The 24,473-nt window shown below is 47.9% G+C and overlaps 1 protein-coding gene across 1 annotated transcript in view; it reads left to right on the forward strand.

Moving 5' to 3' along the window:
• The window catches only part of LOC148218136 (class I histocompatibility antigen, F10 alpha chain-like), an 81,880-nt gene extending 65,660 nt beyond the window's left edge, over positions 1 to 16,220 (forward strand). Inside the window, exons 2-6 of the mRNA XM_088158052.1 lie at positions 13,397 to 13,660; positions 14,039 to 14,311; positions 15,620 to 15,913; positions 15,985 to 16,055; positions 16,191 to 16,220. Coding sequence (XP_088014178.1) covers positions 13,397 to 13,660; positions 14,039 to 14,311; positions 15,620 to 15,913; positions 15,985 to 16,055; positions 16,191 to 16,220 — 932 coding nt within the window. The remainder of the gene's footprint in view (positions 1 to 13,396; positions 13,661 to 14,038; positions 14,312 to 15,619; positions 15,914 to 15,984; positions 16,056 to 16,190) is intronic.
• Positions 16,221 to 24,473: the final 8,253 nt, after the last annotated feature.

The following is a 24,473-nucleotide window of genomic DNA, read 5'->3' on the forward strand; positions in this document are numbered from 1 at the left end:
ATTGGAATTGGGACTTGCCAGCCACATCCAACTCCATCCCCCAGGATTCATTTCCTGCTCTGTGTCCCATGTCCAAGGTGTGCTCAGGAGAGTTTGGCCACGTTGGGCTCCTGGAGGGGCAGTGGGATGGGGGGAAGGGTCAGGCCAGGCCTCATTGTCCCCAAAGGTCCTTGAGTGTCCCAAAATCACGGCTCGGGATCTTGGAGAAGTTCCCTGGCCATGACATGGGCATGAGATGGCCGTGAGATGAGAGTGACCATGACACAACCACGGCCCTGACCATGAGATGATTTGGACCAAGAGATGACCATGGGTTGGCCATGGCACAACCATGGCCTTGAGGTGACCCTGATGTGGTCGTGGCCATGAGATGACCATGAGGTGACAGTGACATGATCATGAGGTGACCATTACAGTGAGATGACCACAAGCATAAGATGATGGTGATCAGGAAAGGGCCATGACCATGAGATGGCCGTGACCATGAGATGACCATAAGATGATGGTGACCATGAGATGACCACAAGATGTCCTTGACACCACCATGGCCATGAAATACTGAAGGCTGTGAGATGACCATGACAGGATCTTGACCTAGAGGTGGCCATGAGATGACCCCAACACACCATGGCTGTGTGCTGATCAAGACCATGAGATGATCATGACACAACCATGGCTGTGAGATGATTGTGACCATGAGGTGGCTGTGAGATGACCATTAGGTGACCATGAGCATGAGATAATGGTGATGACCATAACTGTAGGAAAGAAGGAACGCCTTACAGAATAAGGACCTTTTCTATCTTTGTTAAATCCTGTGCACTTCCGTTCACTTTTATCCACCAAAAGGCACTCTGGGAAGGGCTCAGCTGCGGGTCAGATGGCCAGAGAGTGGGGTGGTGGTCACCTCGTGTGTGAGGCAGTGATGGGCCGGGAAGATGCGTGGACACCACAGGATCAGAGAGCTGATTCTGTGAAGGGACTCGTCAACAGCGACACCGCAGTGACAGGCAGCCAATGCGGGCTTGCTTCAGACAAGTTTGGGTTAAGTTTCAGTTAAGTCTGAATGACACAGCCAGAGCAGCATAAATGATGGACCACCTAACTGGGAAAGGACAATTTAGCCAACCTGAGGAGCAAGCAGCAGCAGTCATCAGGCAAGTACGTGGTGAAGTTAAAGATTTTTGTTTAAAGCATTGGTCCATGTACCAGATGGCAGCAATCCTAACTCGGAGTATACTAATATTAGGCAAGAGCCAGGAGAGACATACATGGAATTTATAGAGGGGTTAAAACAAGCATTGGAAAAACAAATCCCTGATGCTAGGACCAGCAACAAGCTGTTAGAGACATTGGCAGTAGCTCATGGTAACTCTGAGTGTCCAAAGGTCTTGCACGCCCTGCCACAAGGACCACCACCAATGATCCTCCAGATGATCGAGGCGTGCAATCGTCTCGGGATGAATGTGGCAGCAGGACAGGCCCAGGCCATGGGGCAGGAAGTTGCAAAAGCCCTGGTGGCTGTGCAGTTTCCTTTTAAAACACCACAATCACAATAACAACCCACTTGCTTTCGATGTGTTCCACAGGGACATTTCTGAAAAGACTGTCCACAGAGAAAAGGGAGATACCCAGTTCCTGGTCAAAACCAACCCCAGGCTAAACAGTTTTCTTCTAAAGGCAATTTCCCCAGGCTGCCATCAAAAAAACTTCCACCAGAGCGCGAGCCAGCCTCGTGCTGTGACAGAAATCCACAAGCTGATGATGCTGATGACCATCAGTGTTAGTAAAAGAGCCTGAAACAAATCAAATTTTAGGACCATTTCAGTTAATAACTGGGGGAATGGATGGGGTTGTGTCTCCACAGATAGAGGACCTCGGTGGATACCAGCCAAAACCATCAAACCTTACCTACAGCCATTAAAGGACGACCCACCGGAATGTTCCAGTACTCCCAACTCCTAACAGCGAGCCTTTAGCGAACATAACACACCAGGAGACTTTATGTTTATCTCTTGCCACCCCAAATCACCCCTCTTCAACATGGCTGGTAGGTCTGGCCATAGATGAGTGGCCAATAAATAAAAAGGCTATTCATAATATACAAAGGAACAGTCCCATTGGTAAGCTGAAATACAATCCTGTAGATTTTTGGGATTTGTGGCCTCTCAATCTTCCACATGCACCATTAGAGGCTCAAGAATTGGAACTGTTTGGCTCAGTTCAAATGGATTACTGCAATAGCTTTCGTTATAGAAAAAGAGTTCAATTGGTAACATCTAATGGTGCTAAGCCCCAAATTGTAAAACCAGATGAACCAGCACTGTGGGATGTTTCTCCCCACCATCCAAGGTATAAAAATGAGAGCCTATGGTGCAATTATACCTCACGACATCCATCTAAATCGACGCCCCTTTGCAATTACCAGCAGGCACGTTTCTTATTTGTGGGGACAGAGCATGGCCTGCCATTCCATCTCGTATTAAAGGCAGCCCATGTAGCTTTGGTAGGCTTGCTTTACTAACTCCCAATGTCACAATGCTAATTGGCAATGACAAAAATAGGGGAAAAAAGTGTTTGCACATCTCTTCCAATCCGACTGTAACAGTAAATTAGATTTTTGGAGTAGAGGACAGAGGATTGTTGCCTCTGCTCTTGTACTGTGGGTAGGTGCTGCACAAGCAGTAACACAATTAGGAAAATTAGGATGTTGGTTATGTAAACAAACCAACGCTACTTCTATCTCTAAATGATCTTTTAACAGATGTTGACAGCCTAAGACACACAACATTACAAAACAGAGCTGCCATAGATTTCTTGCTGTTGGCACACGGATGCCAAGACCTCGAAGGCATGTGCTGCATGAACCTTTCAGACCATAGTGAGTCTATACACAAAAGTATTCAAGTCCTCAAAGATGGGAGTCAAAGATTTACGAACCGTGGCCATGAGGTGATCAAGAAATGTCCGTGACTGTGACCATGACATGACGATGACTTTGAGATGAACATGGGCATAAAGTATGGTGACCAAGAAATCACCACGGCATGCCCATGACCATAACATGATCCTGACCTTGAGGTGACCATGAGCACGAGCTGATTTTGACCAAGACATGACCACAATGCAACCATGGCCATGTGGTGATCTGGGCCATGAGATGAGCATGACTGTGACCATAATACAACCACAGCCATGGAATGATCAAGGTCAAGATATGATTCTGACCATGAGTTGATCAAGGGACAACCATGACCATGACACGGCCACAGCTGTGAGATGACCATGATGTGATTGTGTCCATGAGATGACCATGAGGTAACAATGAGATGACCATGAGCATGAGATGATTGTGACCAAGAGATGTCCATGAGATGACCACAACACACCATGGCCATGTGGTGATCAAGACCATGAGATGATCATTATGATGAGATGACCACAACCACTGAAGAACCATGACTGTGACACAACCACAACTGTAAGATGACCATGATGTGATTGTGGCGATGAGATGACCATGGCATGACCATGAGATGACCATGACCATGTGTCTTGGTTTCAAAGACAGGTATTTGCTAAGGGAAGACGAGAACCCCTTTTTCTGAGATGTAGAGTTCAACCCCCTCCCTTCTAATTATAGTTTCAAATCAGAGGCTTTCAGGCAGAAGATACGGGGATAGGAAAAACAGTTCTTTACTGATATATCTAACAAGGCAAAGAGCAGAAACAACAACAGCTATAAAAACTGACAACAAAACAGAGCAGTATAGCTCAGTTCCAGTCCCTTTATGGCCACAGGCTCCCTCTCCCTGCGCTCAGTTGCCGGTGCTGAGGGCAGGGCAGGTCCCGCGCAGTTGAGGAGGGCTGGAGTGACGGTGGCAGCGGCCCGGGGTGAGAGGGATGGAGGAGCGACTCCCCCCTCACGGTGTTGGTGGTGGTGCTCAGCAGAGTGCCCAGAGTTAGTAGGATGAAGTGGGAAAGCAGCAGAGCGATGTCCGACAGCAGGGAACGTGGCTCCCGGCGCTGGGATGGCGGGGAGGATGCTTGGTAGGAGACCCAGCCGTCTTCTTTCCATGAGCGAGCAAGAGAAGGAGAGAATGAGAGCGAGCCCAGGCCCCTGTCCCACCTTTCCTTTTCCAGTCTCCCGCTATCTCCCACGCCCCCGTGAGAGAAAACTACTGCTACTAAGGTGTAGCCACAAATACTCAGCATAACAATGGGAAAAATTCCACAGAAAGAAAAGGGAACAATTCAACCCCCAACACCATGCAATGACCATGACACAGTCACGACCTTGAAATGACCATGAGGTGACCATGAGATGACCACGACATGGAGATGACAATGGGCATGAGATGATGGGAATCAGGAGATGACCAAGACCATGAGATGACCATGACTGTGACAAAACCATGACCGTTAGCATGAGATGTTGGAGATCAGGAGATGACCATGAGGTGACAACAATATGACCATGGCTGTGAAATAATTGTGGCCACAGGAAGACTACAACCATGAGATGATGGTGATAAGGAGATGACCATGATAATGAGATGATGGTGATAAGATGATTATGACCATGAGGTGACCATGAGGTGACCATGAGATGACCATTAGGCTGAGTTGACCACGAGCATAAGATGATGAAGGTCAGGAAATGACCATGGCTGTGATGATGACACAACTTTGATGGTGAGATAACCATGGGCATGAGATATTGAAACCAAGAGAGGACCATGACAGGGCTGTGACCATGAGATAGCCAACACACAGCCATGTGGTGCCCAGGATCATGATGCATCCCTACCATGACCATGAGACAACCATGGCCATGAGGTGATCAAGAAATGTCCATGACTGTGACCATGACATGATGACAACTGTGAGATGAAAATGGGCATGAGGTATTGTGACCAAGAGATGACCACGGCATGCCCATGACCATAACATGATCCTGGCCATGAGGTGACCATGAGCATGAGATGATGGTGATTGGGAGATGACCATAAGATGACCATGAGTGACCATGAGATGACCACGACCCGGCTGTGGTCTGGATCTCCTCAGATCCTGCCACTCTCCTCACCTCCTGCTTGTTATGAATGAGAAACAACAGTCTCGATATTCAGCAAAATTTAGATTGCTTTATTTGATAGAGAAAGAGCAAACAGCGCTGGGAACCTGAGAGGTCACCGTCCACTCCACACTCCCTCCAACCTTGGTTTGCAGTCTCTACTTATACTGTGCTTTCTCGTTGTAATCAATAATTTTTGTTTTTTTCCTGTCATAATTTTGGCAGGTAAGCAGTGGTGGTCGAATAAGCATCTGCATCCAAACTCACAAAGCCTCTGGGCGATAGTCAGTCTCACAGATAACCATCTGGTCTTTGTAGACAGCCACCAGGGAAATCTGCAAGTCTGGTCCTTGAGAGAGGCAGCAGTGATCAAACAAAGGCAGGAAGGGCTATCCAAAAGTGTGATTTTGCAAGCTGGCAGTTGATGTAACTTATTTGGAAAACATAACATAACATAACATAACATAACATAACATAACATAACATAACATAAGAACCATGGTGATTTAAAACAGAATGATTTAATCATATATTTTTATTTATCTGGTGTCCATGCTTCACTTCATACCTTAGTATTCTGGTTTATACAAACCACAATTCTTTTGTGAGTAACACAAATCTTTTTCCAATTATCACAATTTCCCCACTTCTTTTCTTTTATCCCATTGACTTGTCTTTTGACTACGAATTTTGACAGGACTTCTTGTACCAGATTTAATTCATTCACTGCCATTAGTTTTGTTGCCTTCTCAGGGTCTATTGGTATTGTAGCAACTTGCATTCCTTGAACCAACGACTGGATTAGTCGAATGAAGCATGGAACAAGACAAGGGATGAACAGTACTCCTAATAATGCACATGTTAACATAAAACCTAATTCCTTCCACCAATCTCCCCCCAACAGGTTATTCCACCAATTATCATTAAACACAGAGTTCCAGGTTTATACAGGTACATGGGCTATTTGTTATATTTCTTCGGCAATTTTAGTAATTACTTCTCCATTATCATCAATTTCTATGCAGCATTCAGAATTATTGAACTTCCCACACACTCCCCCTTCTTCAGCTAACAGATAGTCCAGGGCTCGTCGATTTTGATATACTGCTGCTCTAGTTTGGGTAAGTTGTTTAGCTATCAATTCCATTGCTCGGGCTGTTTGCTTGGAAGTAATTTCTACCAGGGCTTGTAGCCTGATAATTCTATTTATCATATAAATTGGAGTGAGATAGCCCCAGCTTCCATCTTGAGCCCCAGAGTACTCAATAATTTGTTCTGGGGGCCATTCATCATCCTTCCAGATTTGTGTTCCCCCTATGGATGGGCTCTTTTTGTTTGCAGGCAAAGTTTCATACAAGGGAACTCCTAACACTTGATTGTCTTTCTCTTCTGGTAATGTAAAAACTGCAGGCTGGATAATCCCTCAGGTACATGTCCCTCTCCATCTGTTTGGTAGGGTATTAGAAGCTCTTTTCCTGCAGATCCAAAATATTCCGTCTGGGAATTTCCAGCTTAGCTGAACTGATTCAGGTCGTTGCCAATAGATTCTTACACTATTCTTATTATACCAGCAGAGTCCTGTGAAATTGTTCTTTATACAATTACCCTTACTTAGCTTTCCTCAATATTTTTTTAGAGTTTTGGGCCACCAAGACTGATTGCTTGCATTTGTAGTCAGGAGAGTCTTACAGGGGGTGTGCCCCACATCTTGGGTAAAGTTACTTCCCTGACGTGTTATAGATGCTTCTCCTGTTACCTCATGACTCAGAACCCACCCTTCAGGTCTATTGATTCCCCTCAATATTTCTGTTTGATTCCACTGTAATAACTGATCTGGGCCTAATCCCTCCCCCCTCCATGGCCATTGCTCAGTCATCTGCATTCCTCCACAGTGATCCAACAGTGACTTCAGTTCAGTAGTAATTTCTCACATTAATTCCACAAATAAATTCTTTCCCAAGGGGGGTAAGTTCCGTTCACTGAGTTGTTGTTTTATTTTCTCATACAAATTAAAGCTACCCCACGGTTTGTCTGACGTTTCTTCCACCCACTGCCCCCCTCACCTGGGCTAACAGCTCCTGGAAGCCTGCGTCGGTGAGTGGCCCCTCCCCGGCACCACTCTGGGAGCCGCAGAAGGGGCGTAGCAACAGCTACGCCTGGGCGAGTCGTCAGGGAGGGATAAAGAGGTGCAGGAGAGACCTTTTACGGTTCTGGGGGAAGGGATTTATTGAAGGAAAAGGTAACAGGTCCGGAGGTTGGGGGGAAACCTCAAAAGGCAGTTTGAGGGGGTTCTACACAGGCTTAAGTACAGGGGAGGAGCAAGGGGAAGGCACAAAACTCTGGCCAATAACGGTTAACGGGGGGAGGTACAGAAGGTGGGGAAAGGGGTACATTGAGCCAATAAGGCAAACCGAGGGTGGGGATACATACAAGATAACCAATCATGGATACAAGAGGGAATGCTTGACACAGAAACTTCTAGAACAAAGGGAGGGGCTACAAAGGATGGACATCCCGTGGGGCAGGGTTTAGGGTGAGGGACAGGGAAGGTTCCAGATAAAGAGGAGGGGTAGGCCCAAGGCATGAAAGGGAAAAACCATTATGTACTTAACTTAAGGGAAAGAAACTGGGACGAACCATCAACACAGAAGGAAAATTAACATTAAACAACACAACATTTGTCCTTGTTCCTTTCAACACTTTAGTTGTATGTTTTATCAATTCCTCCTTGTAGTGATCTCGCACTCCTCCTTCATCTGAATATCCCCACATACCTTCTTTTGGGAAGCAGAGCTGTGTCTCTCCTACTGGGGAACTTTGGTATGCTGATGGAGCCCACCCTCCTTTTCCCAAATTCGTGGCCACCCAGTAAGTTCTTTCCATAATAGTACACGATTCCAGCTTGTGCTGATTCTAGCAGGAATTGATGTGTGTGTGGAAGGCAAGGGTGGATACCGTGCATCCCCGTACCCAATTGTCTGGTGACACTTGGAACAAGCATCAGCATTATTTCCTTTTATCATCATTAGCAATAGGATGACTCCCATGACCATTTTCATCCCTCTGCCTCCCTCAAGGCCTACAGGGTTGCTGCCAGTAGCTGAGGTTTGTTTGATCTTCTCGGCAGCAGGGAATATGTCCTGGGCTCTCCCACTTTGTCTTTCTCTTTTGGTAGTGTTTCTTAATTTTGTCCCAAATTTAGCTTTAACATTCCAGTACGAGGTACAGCAGTAACAGCTCGGTATACACAACCCTTCTGACACTCTATTGCCAAAACCTCTGCTCTGGCTTTCTCTTTTCCTCTTGTTCCATTCTCAAATAACTCCCACCAGTTATGATCATCAATTTCGATTTTTCCTCGTGCTGATAGGGTATTTAGCACCTTAACAGTTTCCTTCTGTTCCTTTCTTCTACATTGGACACACAATGTGAATGGGAGATACCCACCATAGGCATGAGACCACCACAGCTCAGGACAATATGGACAACTCTTTTTGATGAACAGGTTACAATCACACCTGGCTTCAGGACAGGTGACTTTCAGTCCTGACTGGGAGACCTTCGAGACAAATTGATCCGGTGCCAACATCGAGAGCTCTGGATTCGCCCTTTGAGGTCTCCAGGCTCGGATGTCACTGCCCAACCTGCAGTAGGAGGGGTTACAGGACCCTGGACTCTACTCACACGTGTCCATCCTTTTTCAGGTGTCCTCACAGCTGTTTCAGTTGTTAACAGAACCAAATACAGTCCTTCCCATTTTGGATCTAGATTTTCTTCTTTAATTAACACAGGTTGTCGTGGCCTAATCTTATCTATGGCAAATCTTAGAGGGATGGTTGGAGCCAAAATTCCCCTCTCCTTTAATACTTGTAAATTTTTATTGATTATTATTATGTAATTCTGGAGGGAAGGGTCCTGAACTAAAGCTGGATCAAGTTGTTCTCCTTTAGGGTCAGGCATACCATACAGCATTTCATATGGTGAAATCCCTGTTCTTGAATTTGGCATTGTTCCTATATTAGACAGGGCTGGTGGGAGGCACTTTGTCCATGGCATTTTAGTCTCAATCATTAATTTTGACAGCTGTTGTTTTAATGTTTGATTCATCCTTTCAACCCTGCCAGAACTCTGAGGGTGCCAAGGTATGTGATACTCCCAGCTGATGCCCAGTGCCGGGGTCAGTGACTGCAGCACCTTTGATGTAAAGTGCGTCCCCTGCTCTGAGTCCATTGCTCGAACCAGGCCATACCTTGGGATTATGTGTTCCAACAATATTTTGGCTGCCACTTGTGATGTGGCTCTAGCTGCAGGGTATGCCTCTACCCAGTGGGTTAATTTGTTACCATTACTAGTAAATAGTTCCATCTTCCTATTTTTGGGAATTCTGTAAAATCTATTTGTATTCTTTCAAAGGGTGTGTAAGCAAATTTCCATTCTCCTGATGGACCTTGTAGCATAACTTTTAATTAATTTTGTGAACAAGTTAACCAAGTCTGGATGCTCTGCTTTGCAATATCAAAAATGCCAATGCATCCAAAAAAATGTAAAAATTGTTCTGCTAGCACTCTCGTTCGCCAAAGAGTTCGTTGATGTAATTGTTCAGTAATTTGTCTGGCCTGGGTGTTGAGGAAAATTTCCCTGCCATCTGGTTAAACCTATTAATTCTCATGCAGTTCTGCCCTGAACTTCTTTATCGTTTCTTTTTACTGAAGAGTAATTGTCCACAAAATCACATTCTAAATTTTCTCCTGGTTCCCCATACAGGAATTGTCCAGGACTTTCAGCAGTTGCTGCTTTTAGCTCTAAGTCTGGGGAAGTGATTAGAATAGCTTCATATTTTAATATTCGGGCATCAGTTAACCATTTCTTGGCTTTTTGATTCAGAATTCCCCTCACATTATGGGGGTGTGGACCACTAGGGTCGCCCCAAAGGTGACTTTTCAGGCTTCTTCCATTAAAAGTGCTGTGGCCACTGGGGCCTGCAGACATGTGGGCCAAGCCCGACTGACAGGGTCGAGCAGTTTAGAATAAAATCCCACTGGCTTTCGACTGCCTGCCCATTCCTGGCTGAGCACCCCATATGCTGTTTGATCAGAGGTGTTTACAAATAACTGAAATGGTCTCTCCAAATATGGGAGACTGAGTACAAGGGGCTTGAATTCAAGCATGTCTGACCTTTTCAAAACTTTTGTCATCCTCCTCTGCCCATTTCAGGTGATTACTGGTAATTTTTTTATATAGAAATTTCACTTTCTCACTAAATCCCTCTATTCATTGATGACAGTATCCCAGCAGTCCCAAAATATTCCTCAAGTCTTTTTTAGTCTTTGGAGGTCCCAGGCTTAGTATTCCAGAGACTCTGTTAGGATCCAATTTCTTTTTCCCTTTACTTAACCAATGTCCTAAATATTCTACTTCTGGTTCTGTGAATTCAAATTTAGCTTTGCATACCTTCAAACCCTGCTGTGCCAAAAAGTTTAAAAGTCATATAGTGCCATTTCTACTAGATTTCTGGTCTTTTTCTGCTATTAATAGATCATCTACATATTGTAACCATTTCACCCCTTCTGGTAGCTCAAAAGATTGCATTAATTCTTCTAGGGCTGCCCAAAGACATTGGGGGATTCTGTAAAGCCCTGAGGCAATACTGTCCAATGCAGTTGTTGTTTCCTGCCCTTATCAGGATATTCCCATTCAAAGGCAAAGCAATCTCTGCTACTTTCCTCTAACGGGCATGCCCAGAAGGCATCTTTTAGATCTATTACACTATACCAAGTGTAGCCAGGGGACAGCTGGCTTAAGAGGGTGTAAGGGTTTGCTACTACTGGAAATTTGATGACAGTTCGCTGATTTATAGCCCTCAAATCCTGTACCAATCTGTAATTCCCGTCTGTCTTTTTGACAGGCAGAATAAGAGGATTATGTGGGGACATACATGGTTCTGAAATCTCTTGTTGCAAAAGGTTTTCTGTAACAGGCTGAAGGCCCGGGCTCCCTTCTAATGATATTGGATATTGACAAACTCGGATTGGCAAATCGAGGTCAGTGATTTTCACTTTGATAGGTTTCATTTTTAATTTCCCTATTTCCCCAGTGATGTACCACACCTCAGCACATATTTGTTCCTCATCTTTTTGGTTAAGGCATAAATTTTAAGTTGCCCTTGGGATACTTCAATTTTCAAATCCAATGCTATTATTAAATCCTTCCCCAATAAATTATTTTTTGTCTCTGACAGTAACAGCAGATCATTTAATCTATTTTTAAATTGCGTCGGTATTTATATATTTTTAATAACAAGGATCCGAAACGGCTTACCCGGCGCTTTCTTAAGGGGGTCCCAGATGGTTCTCAGAGGGCTCCGGGGGATCGCAGCGGGGATCCAGAGGGATCCAGAGGAATTCTGTGGAATTCCGCCGTCCCCTCCTCCCACCGCGCTCCCTCGGTCACTTTCACTTTCGCGTTCGAACCTGAGAGACCGCGATCTACCCGGCGACGGGTGACGTCACTCAGATATCGGGCTGCCATTGGCGGACAGGAAATAGCGCCGCCAATGGCGAGGCAGGAGGCTGCTCTGAGGGCGGGGCCAGTGATGGGGGCGGGGCCAGGCGGGCTCGAAGCGGAGCAGCGCGATGGCTCCAGCGCTGGGGCTGCTCTTGGGGCTGCTCTTGGGGGGCCCGGGGAGCGCGACGAAAGGTGAGTGGGACCCTTGAAATCGCGACCCCCTGAACGTCCGTTTCCGGGCACCAGGAACCCCCTAAACCTTCATTCCCGGGTAGGGGAACGCCCGGATTCCGCAGTTTGGGTCCTGTGACCCCCCCCCCCTTAATCCCCTTCCCCAGTACCGAGACCCTCCTGTACCCCCATTTCTGGGCATGGAGACCCTCTTGAGCACTAATTTGCGGGCACTGGGACACTCCTGTACCCCCTCATCTGGCACCGGGACCCCCTTAAACCCTCATTCCTGGGCATCAGGATCCCTTTGAACCCCGAATCGCGGACCGGGAAACTCTCTGAACTTCCATTTCGGGGCACCGGGAACCCCCTGGAACCCCTTATCTGGCCCCGGGACCCCCCTGAATCCTCATTCCTGGGGATCAGGATTCTTCTATACCCAGAATAGCGGCACGGGAACTGCCCTGAACCCCCATTCCTTGGCACTGGGACATCCCTGAATCTCCATTTCCGGGCCTGGGACCCCCCTGCACCTCATTTTCCGGCATCCCGCTTTTCCCAGGCCCCATTCCCGCCCTTTTCCTTGATCTTTGGACCTCCTAGGATTCCCAACTTTAGTGTCCCCCCGCCGTTTTCCACTGCAAATGCTTCCCAAAACGGCCTCCCAGAGGGTCCCCGGTGTCCCAGGGCTCTCAGGAGGGTCGCAGCGGGGATCCAATGGGATCCAGATGAACTCCCTGGAATTCCCCCTTTCCCCCATCCCCTCCCCCACCGCTCTCCCTCGGTCTCTTTCCTGTCTCCCAGGCTGAGCCTTCAGGATCCACTCGCCTCTCCCATCCCCAGACCCCCCTTTCCCGTGACCCAGGGACCCCCTGGCCCCCCATTCCTGCCTTTCCCAGCTCCCAGGGCCCCCATTCCCTCAACACCGGGGACCTCTGGACCCTCTTTCCTGGGCACAGGGACCCCCTGGATCCCCCATCCCGCCTCTCCCAGACCTTTCCTTGAACCTTGGACCCTTCCCGGCTCTCCCCGTTCTCCTTCCTGCCCCCCCAATCTCTGCATCCCCCCCGTTCTTCACCTCCTTCTCCTCCTGCAGGGGGTCCCAGGGCTCCAGGAAGGTCCCTGGGGGGTCGTGGAGGGTCCCAGGGAGGATTCTGGACTCTGGGATGCGACTGAATTTCCTGTCCTGGGCACTGGTGCACCCTGCACTCCCTTATCCAGTACCAATCCCCACTACACTCCCTTTCCCATCTATCCCACCCTCTCCAGCCTCAGACTCCCCTTTCCCTTGACCCTGAGACCTCCTGGACCCCCATTCCTGCTTCTCTCAGGCCCAGCCCTGATTTCTGTCTGCATTAAGGACCTCTGAGCCCCCCATTCCAGCCATGCCAGGTGTGCCCACCTTGTGACCCCCTTTCCTTATCACTGGAGCCTCCTGGACCCCCTTTCCTGGGCACAGGGATCCCCTGGAACCCCTATCCCACCTCTCCCAGTCTTTGTATCCCCCTTTTTTCGACATTGGGAGTCCCCTGAGCCCCAATTCCTGAACACTGGGTCCCCATGCACCCCATTCCCGGCTCTCCCGGTTCCCCTTTCATTCATCCATGACCCCCTCAATCCCCCCAAATCTCTGTGTCCCCCCAGTTCTCCACTCTCTGCGTTACCTGCGTGTGGCAGTGTCAGAGCCCAGCCCGGGGGTCCCCCAGTTCATGGAAATTGGGTACCTGGATGGGATCCCCTTCGTGCGCTATGACAGCGAGCGGGGCCGGGCGGAGCCGCTGACACAGTGGATAAAGGATGGAGTCGATCCGGGATATTGGGATAGGGTGACCCAGATCAGTGAGCAGAACCAGCACATGGATACCAGGAACCTGGAGACAGCGCGGGACCGGTACAACCAGAGCAGGGGTGAGTGGGGGCATCTGTGGGGCTGGGATGGGATCTGTGGGGCTGGGATAGATCTATGGGTTGGGTTGTGGATCCGTGGGGCTGGGGTGTGGATCCATAGGGCCTGAATGTGGATTCACAGGGCGCCAAGGGGCTGAGTTGGGGATCCATTAGGCTGGTATGGGATATCTTGTGATCCATGGGTGTGAGTGGGGATCCACAGGGTTGGGATGGGATCTGTGGGGTTGGGTTGGGATCCATGGGTTGGGATGTGGATCCATGGGGTTAGGATGAGGCTCTGTGGGTCTCCATCAGAGTCTGGGGCACCATAGGGTTGGAATGGCGCTCTGTGGGGCTGGGACACAATTCCATGGTTCTCTGTGGGTACAATCCCCCCAGGTCTCCACACATTGTTGATAGTTTACGGCTGTGACCTCCTGTCTGACGGGAGCATCCGTGGATCCCGCCAGGATGGCTATGATGGGTGGGATTTCCTCTCCTTTGACCTGGGATCCGGGAGATTCGTGGCGGCCGACAGCGCTGCTGAGATCACCAGGAGGCGCTTGGAACATGAGAACGAGGCTGAGAGGCGGATAAATTACCTGGGGCAGGTCTGCCCGGAATGGCTCCAGAAATACGTCAGATATGGGGAGAAGGAGCTGGACCGCAAAGGTGGGAGCAGAATTCCTGTGGGAATGTGGGCTATGGAAGATTTGGGACCATGGGAATTCCAGGGAAAGATCTCACCCCCATCCCATTCCAGTGGGAATTCCATGGACAGGTCTCACCCCCATCCCATTCCAGTGGGAATTCCAGGGAAAGATCTCACCCCCATTGCATTCCAGTGGGAATTCCATGGACAGGTCTCAGCCCCATCCCATTCCAGTGGGAATTCCAGGGAAAGATCTCACTCCCATTGCATTCCAGTGGGAATTCCATGGACAGGTCTCACCCCCATCCCATTCCAGTGGGAATTCCATGGACTGGTGTCACCCCCATCCCATTCCAGTGGGAATTCCACAGACAGGTCTTACCCCCATCCCATTTAAGTGAGAGATCAATGGGCAAATCTCACCCCTGTCCCATTCCCATGGAATTCCATGGGTAGATTTTAACCCCATGCCATTCCAATCTGAATTCCATGGGCAGTTCTCACCCACATCAATTTCCAGTGGGAATTCCATGAGCAGATGTCTCCTCCATCTCATTTTACTGGGAATTCCATTTCCAGATCTCAGCCCCATCCTATGGCAGTAGGAATTCCATGGGCAGGTCTGACCCCCATCCCATTCAAGTGGGAAATCCATGGGCAGATCTCGCCCCTGTCTCATTCCCATGGAATTCCATGGGCAGATTTAAACCCGTCCCATTCCAGTGGGAATTCCAGGGACAGATCTCACCCACATCCCATTCCAGTGGGAACTCCATGGGTGAATCTCACCCCTGTCCCATTTTCATGGAATTCCAGGGGCAGATTTTACCACCATCCCCTTCCAGTGGGAATTCCATGGGCAGTTCTCACCCCTGTCCCATTCCCATGAAATTCCATGGGCAGATTTCAACCCCATCCCGTTCCAATCTGAATTCCATGGGCAGATTTCAACCCCATCCCATTCCAATCTGAATTCCATGGGCAGATCGCACCCCATCCATTTCCAGTGGGAATTCCAGGGGCAGATCTCTCCCCCGTCCCATTTTACTGGGAATTCCATGTCCAGATCTTACCCTTATCCCATTCCTGTGGGAATTCCATGAGTAGAGGTCACCCCATCCCATTCCCATAGAATTCCATTGGCAGATCTCTCTCTCATGCTAATGTAGTGGGAATTCCATGGGCAGATCTCTCCTCCATCACATTCCAGTGGAAATTCCATGGGGAGATGTCATCCCCATCCTATTCCAGTGGGAATTCCAGGGCCAGATCTCACCCATGGACTCAATCGAATTCCATGGATGTCTCTCACCGTTATCCCATTCCAGAGCCCCCTGATGTCCATGTGTCTGGAAAAGAGGAACACGGGACGCTGATCTTGTCCTGCCACGCGTACGGATTCTACCCCAGCTCCATCGCAGTCAACTGGATGAAGGGGGATGAAATCTGGGATCAGGAGACGGAGTGGGGCGGGATCGTTCCCAACAGCGACGGCACCTTCCACACCTGGGCCAGGATCGAGGCGCGGCCGGAGGAGCGGGAGCAGTACCGGTGCCGGGTGGAGCATCCCGGAATGTTGGAGCCCGGGATCTACGCTTGGGGTGAGGCTGGGAATGTGGAATGTGGGAATTGGGAATTTGGAATTCCCAAATGGGGATTCCCCTCCCTCTCCTCACCGTCCTGCATTTCCCAGATCCAACTTCTGGCGGGAATCTCGTCGTGGTGGTCGCCGTGTACATCATCACTGCCGTCATCATCCTCATTGTCCTCATTGGATTCATTGTCTGGAAGCGCCAATCCGGTAACACACGGGATGGGGGCCGGGAAGGGGCACGGATCCACCCGACACAGTTCTGGGAATCCTGTGCCACCAACACTGATCCCACTGTTTTTCCACAGGGAGGAGGAACAGGACTGGATACAACATAGCAGCCGGTGAGTACCAGTGGTGGATCCAGCTCTGGATCCCCTCTTTGTGGATCCTGGGATGGATCCTGGGGTTAATCCCAGTGTGTGATCCGTGCTGGAATCTCATGGATCTTCTCTTTCTGCAGAAAAAGATATGGGAACCAACGGCTTGAATGCAGGTACAGAGCGGGATCAGGGTGAGATTCCAAAGGGGGATTGTGGCAGGATGGACAGATTGGGATCATGGAGGAATTCTGGATCAGAGCAGGATCAGATGGAATTGTGGAGTTGGATTGGGCCTGGATTCTGGAATGGGATCATGTGGGATGGATGGAGTGGGATTGATGTGGGATGGATGGATGGATGGGGCAGGATCAGGGAGGGATTCCCTTGTGTGATTGGTGTGGGATGGAGCAAGACTGGGAAGGGATCAGGTGAGATTCTGGAGCAGTTCGTGCTCACCATGGGCTCCAGCCAGGTCCATCCTGTGGGATGCAGACAGGGACAGGGTGGCACCGTGACACTTTCTCATCCCAGCAGGAATCACTGCCTGAGCGATCCGTGGAGCTGGATCCAGCCCCTTCCCTCTTCCCAGGAAACCAAGAGCTGCCAGCAGAACTCATCCTGCTCCTCCCACACACCCACAGCTTTTGCTAATGGATCCATTTCTGATTTTCCAGTGTTTTGAAGCCTGGAACCACAAATATTCCCAATGCTTTAGTTCTGCTGTTAAATTATCCTGCTTTGGGGCAGTAAATCCTCCTTGGGGCAATAAATCCTGCTTTGAGCAATAAATCCGAGTTCCCTCCTCCAGTGTCTGGCAATTCCTCTCTGGGAGCCAGGAACGTGGATGGGGACACTGGGGATAGGGATGGGGACAGCAGGGACAGAGATGGGAACAGCAGGAATGAGAATGGGGACACCAGGAAGAGCATTTGGACACCAGGAATGGGAATGGGGACACCAGAAGCACAGTGGGTACACCAGGAACACCTTGGGGACAGCACGAGCAGGACCATGACAGCAGGATTGGAATTGGGACTTGCCAGCCACATCCAGCTCCATCCCCCAGGATTCATTTCCTGCTCTGTGTCCCATGTCCAAGGTGTGCTCAGGAGAGTTTGGCCACGTTGGGCTCCTGGAGGGGCAGTGGGATGGGGGGAAGGGTCAGGCCAGGCCTCATTGTCCCCAAAGGTCCTTGAGTGTCCCAAAATCACGGCTCGGGATCTTGGAGAAGTTCCCTGGCCATGACACAAGCACGAGATGGCCGTGAGATGAGAGTGACCATGACACAACCACAACCCTGACCATGACATGATTTGGACCAAGAGATGACCATGGGTTGGCCATGGCACAACCATGGCCTTGAGGTGACCCTGATGTGGTCGTGGCCATGAGATGACCATGAGGTGACAGTGACATGATCATGAGGTGACCGTTACAGTGAGATGACCACAAGCATAAGATGATGGTGATCAGGAAAGGGCCATGACCATGAGATGGCCATGACCATGAGATGACCACAAGATGATGGTGACAATGAGATGACCACAAGATGACCTTGACACCACCATGGCCATGAAATACTGAAGGCTGTGAGATGACCATGACAGGATCTTGACCTAGAGGTGGCCATGAGATGACCCCAACACACCATGGCTGTGTGCTGATCAAGACCATGAGATGATCATGACACAACCATGGCTGTGAGATGATTGTGACCATGAGGTGACTGTGAGATGACCATTAGGTGACCATGAGCATGAGATAATGGTGATGACCATAACTGTAGGAAAGAAGGAACGCCTTACAGAATAAGGACCTTTTCTATCTTTGTTAAATCCTGTGCACTTCCGTTCACTTTTATCCACCAAAAGGCACTCTGGGAAGGGCTCAGCTGCGGGTCAGATGGCCAGAGAGTGGGGTGGTGGTCACCTCGTGTGTGAGGCAGTGATGGGCCGGGAAGATGCGTGGACACCACAGGATCAGAGAGCTGATTCTGTGAAGGGACTCGTCAACAGCGACACCGCAGTGACAGGCAGCCAATGCGGGCTTGCTTCAGACAAGTTTGGGTTAAGTTTCAGGTAAGTCTGAATGACACAGCCAGAGCAGCATAAATGATGGACCACCTAACTGGGAAAGGACAATTTAGCCAACCTGAGGAGCAAGCAGCAGCAGTCCCCAGGCAAGTACGTGGTGAAGTTAAAGATTTTTGTTTAAAGCATTGGTCCATGTACCAGATGGCAGCAATCCTAACTCGGAGTATACTAATATTAGGCAAGAGCCAGGAGAGACATACATGGAATTTATAGAGCGGTTAAAACAAGCATTGGAAAAACAAATCCCTGATGCTAGGACCAGGAACAAGCTGTTAGAGACATTGGCAGTAGCTCATGGTAACTCCGAGTGTCCAAAGGTCTTGCACGCCCTGCCACGAGAAACACCACCAATGATCCTCCAGATGATCGAGGCGTGCAATCGTCTCGGGATGAATGTGGCAGCAGGACAGGCCCAGGCCATGGGGCAAGGAGTTGCAAAAGCCCTGGTGGCTGTGCAGTTTCCTTTTAAAACACCACAATCACAATAACAACCCACTTGCTTTCGATGTGTTCCACAGGGACATTTCTGAAAAGACTGTCCACAGAGAAAAGGGAGATACCCAGTTCCTGGTCAAAACCAACCCCAGGCTAAACAGTTTTCTTCTAAAGGCAATCTCCCCAGGCTCCCATCAAAAAAACTTGCACTGGAGCACGAGCCAGCCTCGCGCTGTGACAGAAATCCACAAGGTGATGATGCTGATGACCATCAGTGTTAGTAAAAGAGCCTGAAACAAATCAAATTTTAGGATCATTTCAGTTAATAACTGGGGGAGGGATACGGTTGTGTCTCCACAGATAGAGGACCTCGGTGGATACCAGCCAAAACCATCAAACCTTAACTACAGCCAATAAAGGACTGCCCACCAGAAAGTTCCAGTACTCCCAACTCCTAACAGCGAGCCTTTAGCGAACATAACACCCCAGGAGACTTTATGTTTATCTCTTGCCACCCCAAATAACCCCTTTTCAACATGGCTGGTAGGTCTGGCCATAGATGAGTGGCCAGTAAATAAAAAGGCCATTTGTAATATGCAGAGGAACAGTCCCATTGGTAAACTGAAATACAATCCTGTAGATTTTTGGGATTCGTGGCCTCTCAATCTTCCACATGCACCATTAGAGGCTCAAGAATAGGAAGTGTTTCAGTTCAAATGGATTACTGCAATACCTTTTGTTATGGATAAAGAATTCAATTGGTAAGATGTAATGGTGCTAAGTATTCAAGTCCTCAGAGAGAGAGTCAAAGAGTTACAAATTAATGAAGACAAAGACTGGTTTGATGGAGTCTTTAAAAGTTGGGTAACCAAGGGGTGGGTGTTGTCCATAATGAAAACGGGGTTACTTATCTTCATAATTGTCATTTTGTAGTGTTAGTTTTTCCTTGTCTGTTAGAATGTTTCTACAGAGTTTTACAAAAATCTTTCAGTTCTATTTTTACTGTTAAGCAGAAAGGGGGAGATGTGGGGGTCAGCCTGACCAATATCCCAGGACAGGCAACCATCACCAAAGAAGAATGATATCCCAACCCTAAACCTTGGGAGGCATTTGTTAAGTTGTGGTGACCCCAGAAAAAAGTTACAAAGAGTTATGGGATTGCCTGTGTGAATACCTCATGCATATTCCTAACCCTCATTTCCCAGTTAATTATCACCTCTCCCAGTTCCAGAATGTTCTCCCTTCCTTGTATCTCCATTGGCCCTCAGCTGATGCAATGTTCCACCCAACCTACTCCATTGGATCCTACCTTCCCTTACTCCACCTCTGCCCCACTTTCCCCTATCCCCATTGGACCCTAAGCTCAACTCCACCCCCTCTCTTACCCCATATTTACACCTTGGAGCTCCCTGTATCTTTGTCTTCAACCCCAGGCTCCTAAAGTGACTTTGTCCCCTCGGTTGTTGTATTTGGATTTTTGGGCCTCATCCCACGTTTCCTTTCATTATTATTAAAGTGTTTTATGTTTCTGAGTCGTGGTTGTCGTTCTGCTCTTCTTTAATTTTTGCCATTTCTGCCCTGATATCTGCAAAGCCTAAAAAGGATTGTTGGGGACCACTGTCAACCCCTGATATGAGATGACCATGACAGAACTATGGCCATGAGGTGACCATGACACAACCATCACCTTGAGATGACCATTACAGTGAGATGACAATGGACATGAGATGATGGGGATCAGGAGATGACCATGAGGTGACCACAATATGACCACGGCTATGAAATAATTGTGGCCACAGGATGACCACGACCATGAGATGATGGTGATAAGGAGATGACCATGACCACGAGATGACCATGACGATGAGCTGACCATGAGCATGACATGATGGATATCAGGAAATAAACGACCATGACTGTGCTGATGACATGACTGTGACTGTGAGATGACCAAGAGATGACCATGAGATGACCATATCCATGACCATGAGAGGACTGTGACCATGAGATGACGATGACACAACCATGGCCATGAGGTGATCAAGAAATGTCCATGATTGTGACCATGACATGATGACAACTGTGAGATGACCATGGGCATTAGGTATTGTGACCAAGAGATGACCACGGCATGTCCATGACCATAACGTGATCCTGGCCATGAGGTGACCATGAGCATGAGATGATGGTGATTGGGAGATGACCATAAGATGACCATGAGTGACCATGAGTGAACATGAGCTGACCTTGAAGATGACCATGAGATGACCATGACCCGGCCATGGTCTGGATCTCCTCAGATCCTGTCACTCACCTCCCGCTTATTATGAATGGGAAACAACAGTCTCAATATTCAGCAAAATTTAGATTGCTTTATTTGATAGAGACGGAGCATGCAGCGATGGGGAATGTGAGGGGTCACCGTCCACTCCACGCTCCACCAAACCCTATTTTGTAGTGTCTTCTTATACTGTGGTTTCTTGTTGTAATCAATAATTTTTAGTACTTTGCTGTCATAATTTGGGCAGGTAAGCAGTGGTGGTCGAAGAAGCATCTGCATCCAAACTCACAAAGCCTCTGGGCAATAGTCAGTCTCACAGATAACCATCTGGTCTTTGTAGACAACCACCAGGGAAATCTGCAAGTCTGGTCCTTGAGAGAGGCAGCAGTGATCAAACAAAGGCAGGAAGGACTATCCAAAAGTGTGATTTTGCAAGCTGGCAGTTGATGTAACTTATTTGGAAAACATAACATAACATAACATAACATAACATAACATAACATAACATAACATAACATAACATAACATAACATGGTGATTTAAAACAGAATGATTTAATCATATATTTTTCTTTATCTAGTGTCCATGCTTCACTTCAGACCTTAGTATTCTGGCTCATTCAAATCCCAATTCTTTCGTGAGTAACACAAATCTTTTATTAATTATCACAATTTCCCCACTTCTTTTCTTTTATCCCATTGATTCATGTGTTGGCTACAAATTTTGACAGGACTTCTTGTACCAGATTTAATTCATTCACTGCCATTAGTTTTGTTGCCTTCTCAGGGTCTATTGGTATTGTAGCAACTTGCATTCCTTGAACCACCGACTGGATTAGTCGAATGAAGCATGGAACAAGACAAGGGATGAACAGTTCTCCTAATAATGCACATGTTAACATAAAACCTAATTCCTTCCACCAATCTCCCCCCAACAGGTTATTCCACCAATTATCATTAAACACAGAGTTCCAGGTTTATACAGGTACATGAGCTATTTGTTTTATTTCTTCTGCAATTTTAGTAATTACTTCACCATTATCATCAATTTCTATGCAGCATTCAGAATTATTGAACTTCCCACACACTCCCCCTTCTTCAGCTAACAGATAGTCCAGGGCTCGTCGATTTTGATATACTGCTGCTCTAGTTTGGGTAAGTTGTTTAGCTATCAATTCCATTGCTCGGGCTGTGTGCTTGGAAGTAATTTCTACCAGGGCTTGTAGCCTGATAATTCTAGTTATCATATAAATTGGAGTGAGATAGCCCCAGCTTCCATCTTGAGCCCCAGAGTACTCAATAATTTGTTCTGGGGGCCATTCATCATCCTTCCAGATTTGTGTTCCCCCTATGGATGGGCTCTTTTTCTTTCGAGGCAAAGTTTCATACAAGGGAACTCCTAACTTGATTGTCTTTCTCTTCTGGTAATGTAAAAACTGCAGGCTGGATAATCCCTCAGGTACATGTCCCTCTCCATCTGTTTGGTAGGGTATTAGAAGCTCTTTTCCTGCAGATCCAAAATATTCCATCTGGGACTTTCCAGCTTAGCTGAACTGATTCAGGTCGTTGCCAATAGATTCTTACACTATTCTTATTATACCAGCAGAGTCCTGTGAAATTGTTCTTTATACAATTACGCTTACTTAGCTTTCCTCGATATTTTTTTAGAGTTTTGGGCCACCAAGACTGATTGCTTGCATTTGTAGTCAGGAGAGTCTTACAGGGGGTGTGCCCCACATCTTGGGTAAAGTTAGTTCCCTGACGTGTTATAGATGCTTCTCCTGTTACCTCATGACTCAGAACCCACCCTTCAGGTCTATTGATGCCCCTCAATATTTCTGTTTGATTCCACTGTAATAACTGATCTGGGCCTAATCCCTCCCCCCTCCATGGCCATTGCTCAGTCATCTGCATTCCTCCACAGTGATCCAACAGTGACTTCAGTTCAGTAGTAATTTCTCGCATTAATTCCACAAATAAATTCTTTCCCAAGGGGGGTAAGTTCCGTTCACTGAGTTGTTGTTTTATTTTCTCATACAAGTTAAAGCTACCCCACGGTTTGTCTGACATTTCTTCCACCCACTGCCCCCCTCACCTGGGCTAACAGCTCCTGGAAGCCTGCGTCGGTGAGTGGCCCCTCCCCGGCACCACTCTGGGAGCCGCAGAAGGGGCGTAGCAACAGCTACGACTGGGCGAGTCGTCAGGGAGGGATAAAGAGGTGCAGGAGAGACCTTTTACGGTTCTGGGGGAAGGGATTTATTGAAGGAAAAGGTAACAGGTCCAGAGGTTGGGGAGAGAACCGCAAAAGGCAGTTTGAGGGGGTTCTACACAGGCTTAAGTACGGGGGAGGAGCAAGGAGAAGGCACAAAACTCTGGCCAATAACGGTTAACGGGGGGAGGTACAGAAGGTGGGGAAAGGGGTACATTGAGCCAATAAGGCAAACCGAGGGTGGGGATACATACAAGATAACCAATCATGGATACAAGAGGGAATGCTTGACACAGAAACTTCTAGAACAAAGGAAGGGGCTACAAAGGATTGACATCCCGTGGGGCAGGGTTTAGGGTGAGGGACAGGGAAGGTTCCAGATAAAGAGGAGGGGTAGGCCCAAGGCATGAAAGGGAAAAACCATTATGTACTTAACTTAAGGGAAAGAAACTGGGAAGAACCATCAACACAGAAGGAAAATTAACATTAAACAACACAACATTTGTCCTTGTTCCTTTCAACGCTTTAGTTGTATGTTTTATCAATTCCTCCTTGTAGTGATCTCGCACTCCTCCTTCATCTGAATATCCCCACATACCTTCTTTTGGGAAGCAGAGCTGTGTCTCTCCTACTGGGCAACTTTGGTATGCTGATGGAGCCCACCCTCCTTTTCCCAAATTGGTGGCCACCCAATAACTTCTTTCCATAATATTACACGATTCCAGCTTGTGCTGATTCTAGCAGGAATTGATGTGTGTGTGGAAGGCAAGGGTGGATACCGTGCATCCCCGTACCCAATTGTCTGGTGACACTTGGAACAAGCATCAGCATTATTTCCTTTTATCATCATTAGCAATGGGATGACTCCCATGACCATTCTCATCCCTCTGCCTCCCTCAAGGCCTACGGGGTTGCTGCCAGTAGCCGAGGTTTGTTTCATCTTCTCAGCAGCAGGGAATATGTCCTGGGCTCTCCCACTTTGTCTTTCTCTTTTGGTAGTGTTTCTTAATTTTGTCCCAAATTTAGCTTTAACATTCCAGTACGAGGTACAGCAGTAACAGCTCGGTATACACAACCCTTCTGACACTCTATTGCCAATACCTCTGCTCTGGCTTTCTCTTTTCCTCTTGTTCCATTCTCAAATAACTCCCACCAGTTATGATCATCAATTTCGATTTTTCCTCGTGCTGATAGGGTATTTAGCACCTTAACAGTTTCCTTCTGTTCCTTTCTTCTACATTGGACACATAA

The sequence above is a fragment of the Sturnus vulgaris genome, unplaced genomic scaffold, assembly GCF_052056855.1.
Source record: "Sturnus vulgaris isolate bStuVul1 unplaced genomic scaffold, bStuVul1.hap1 Scaffold_195, whole genome shotgun sequence".
NCBI lineage: Eukaryota > Metazoa > Chordata > Aves > Passeriformes > Sturnidae > Sturnus > Sturnus vulgaris.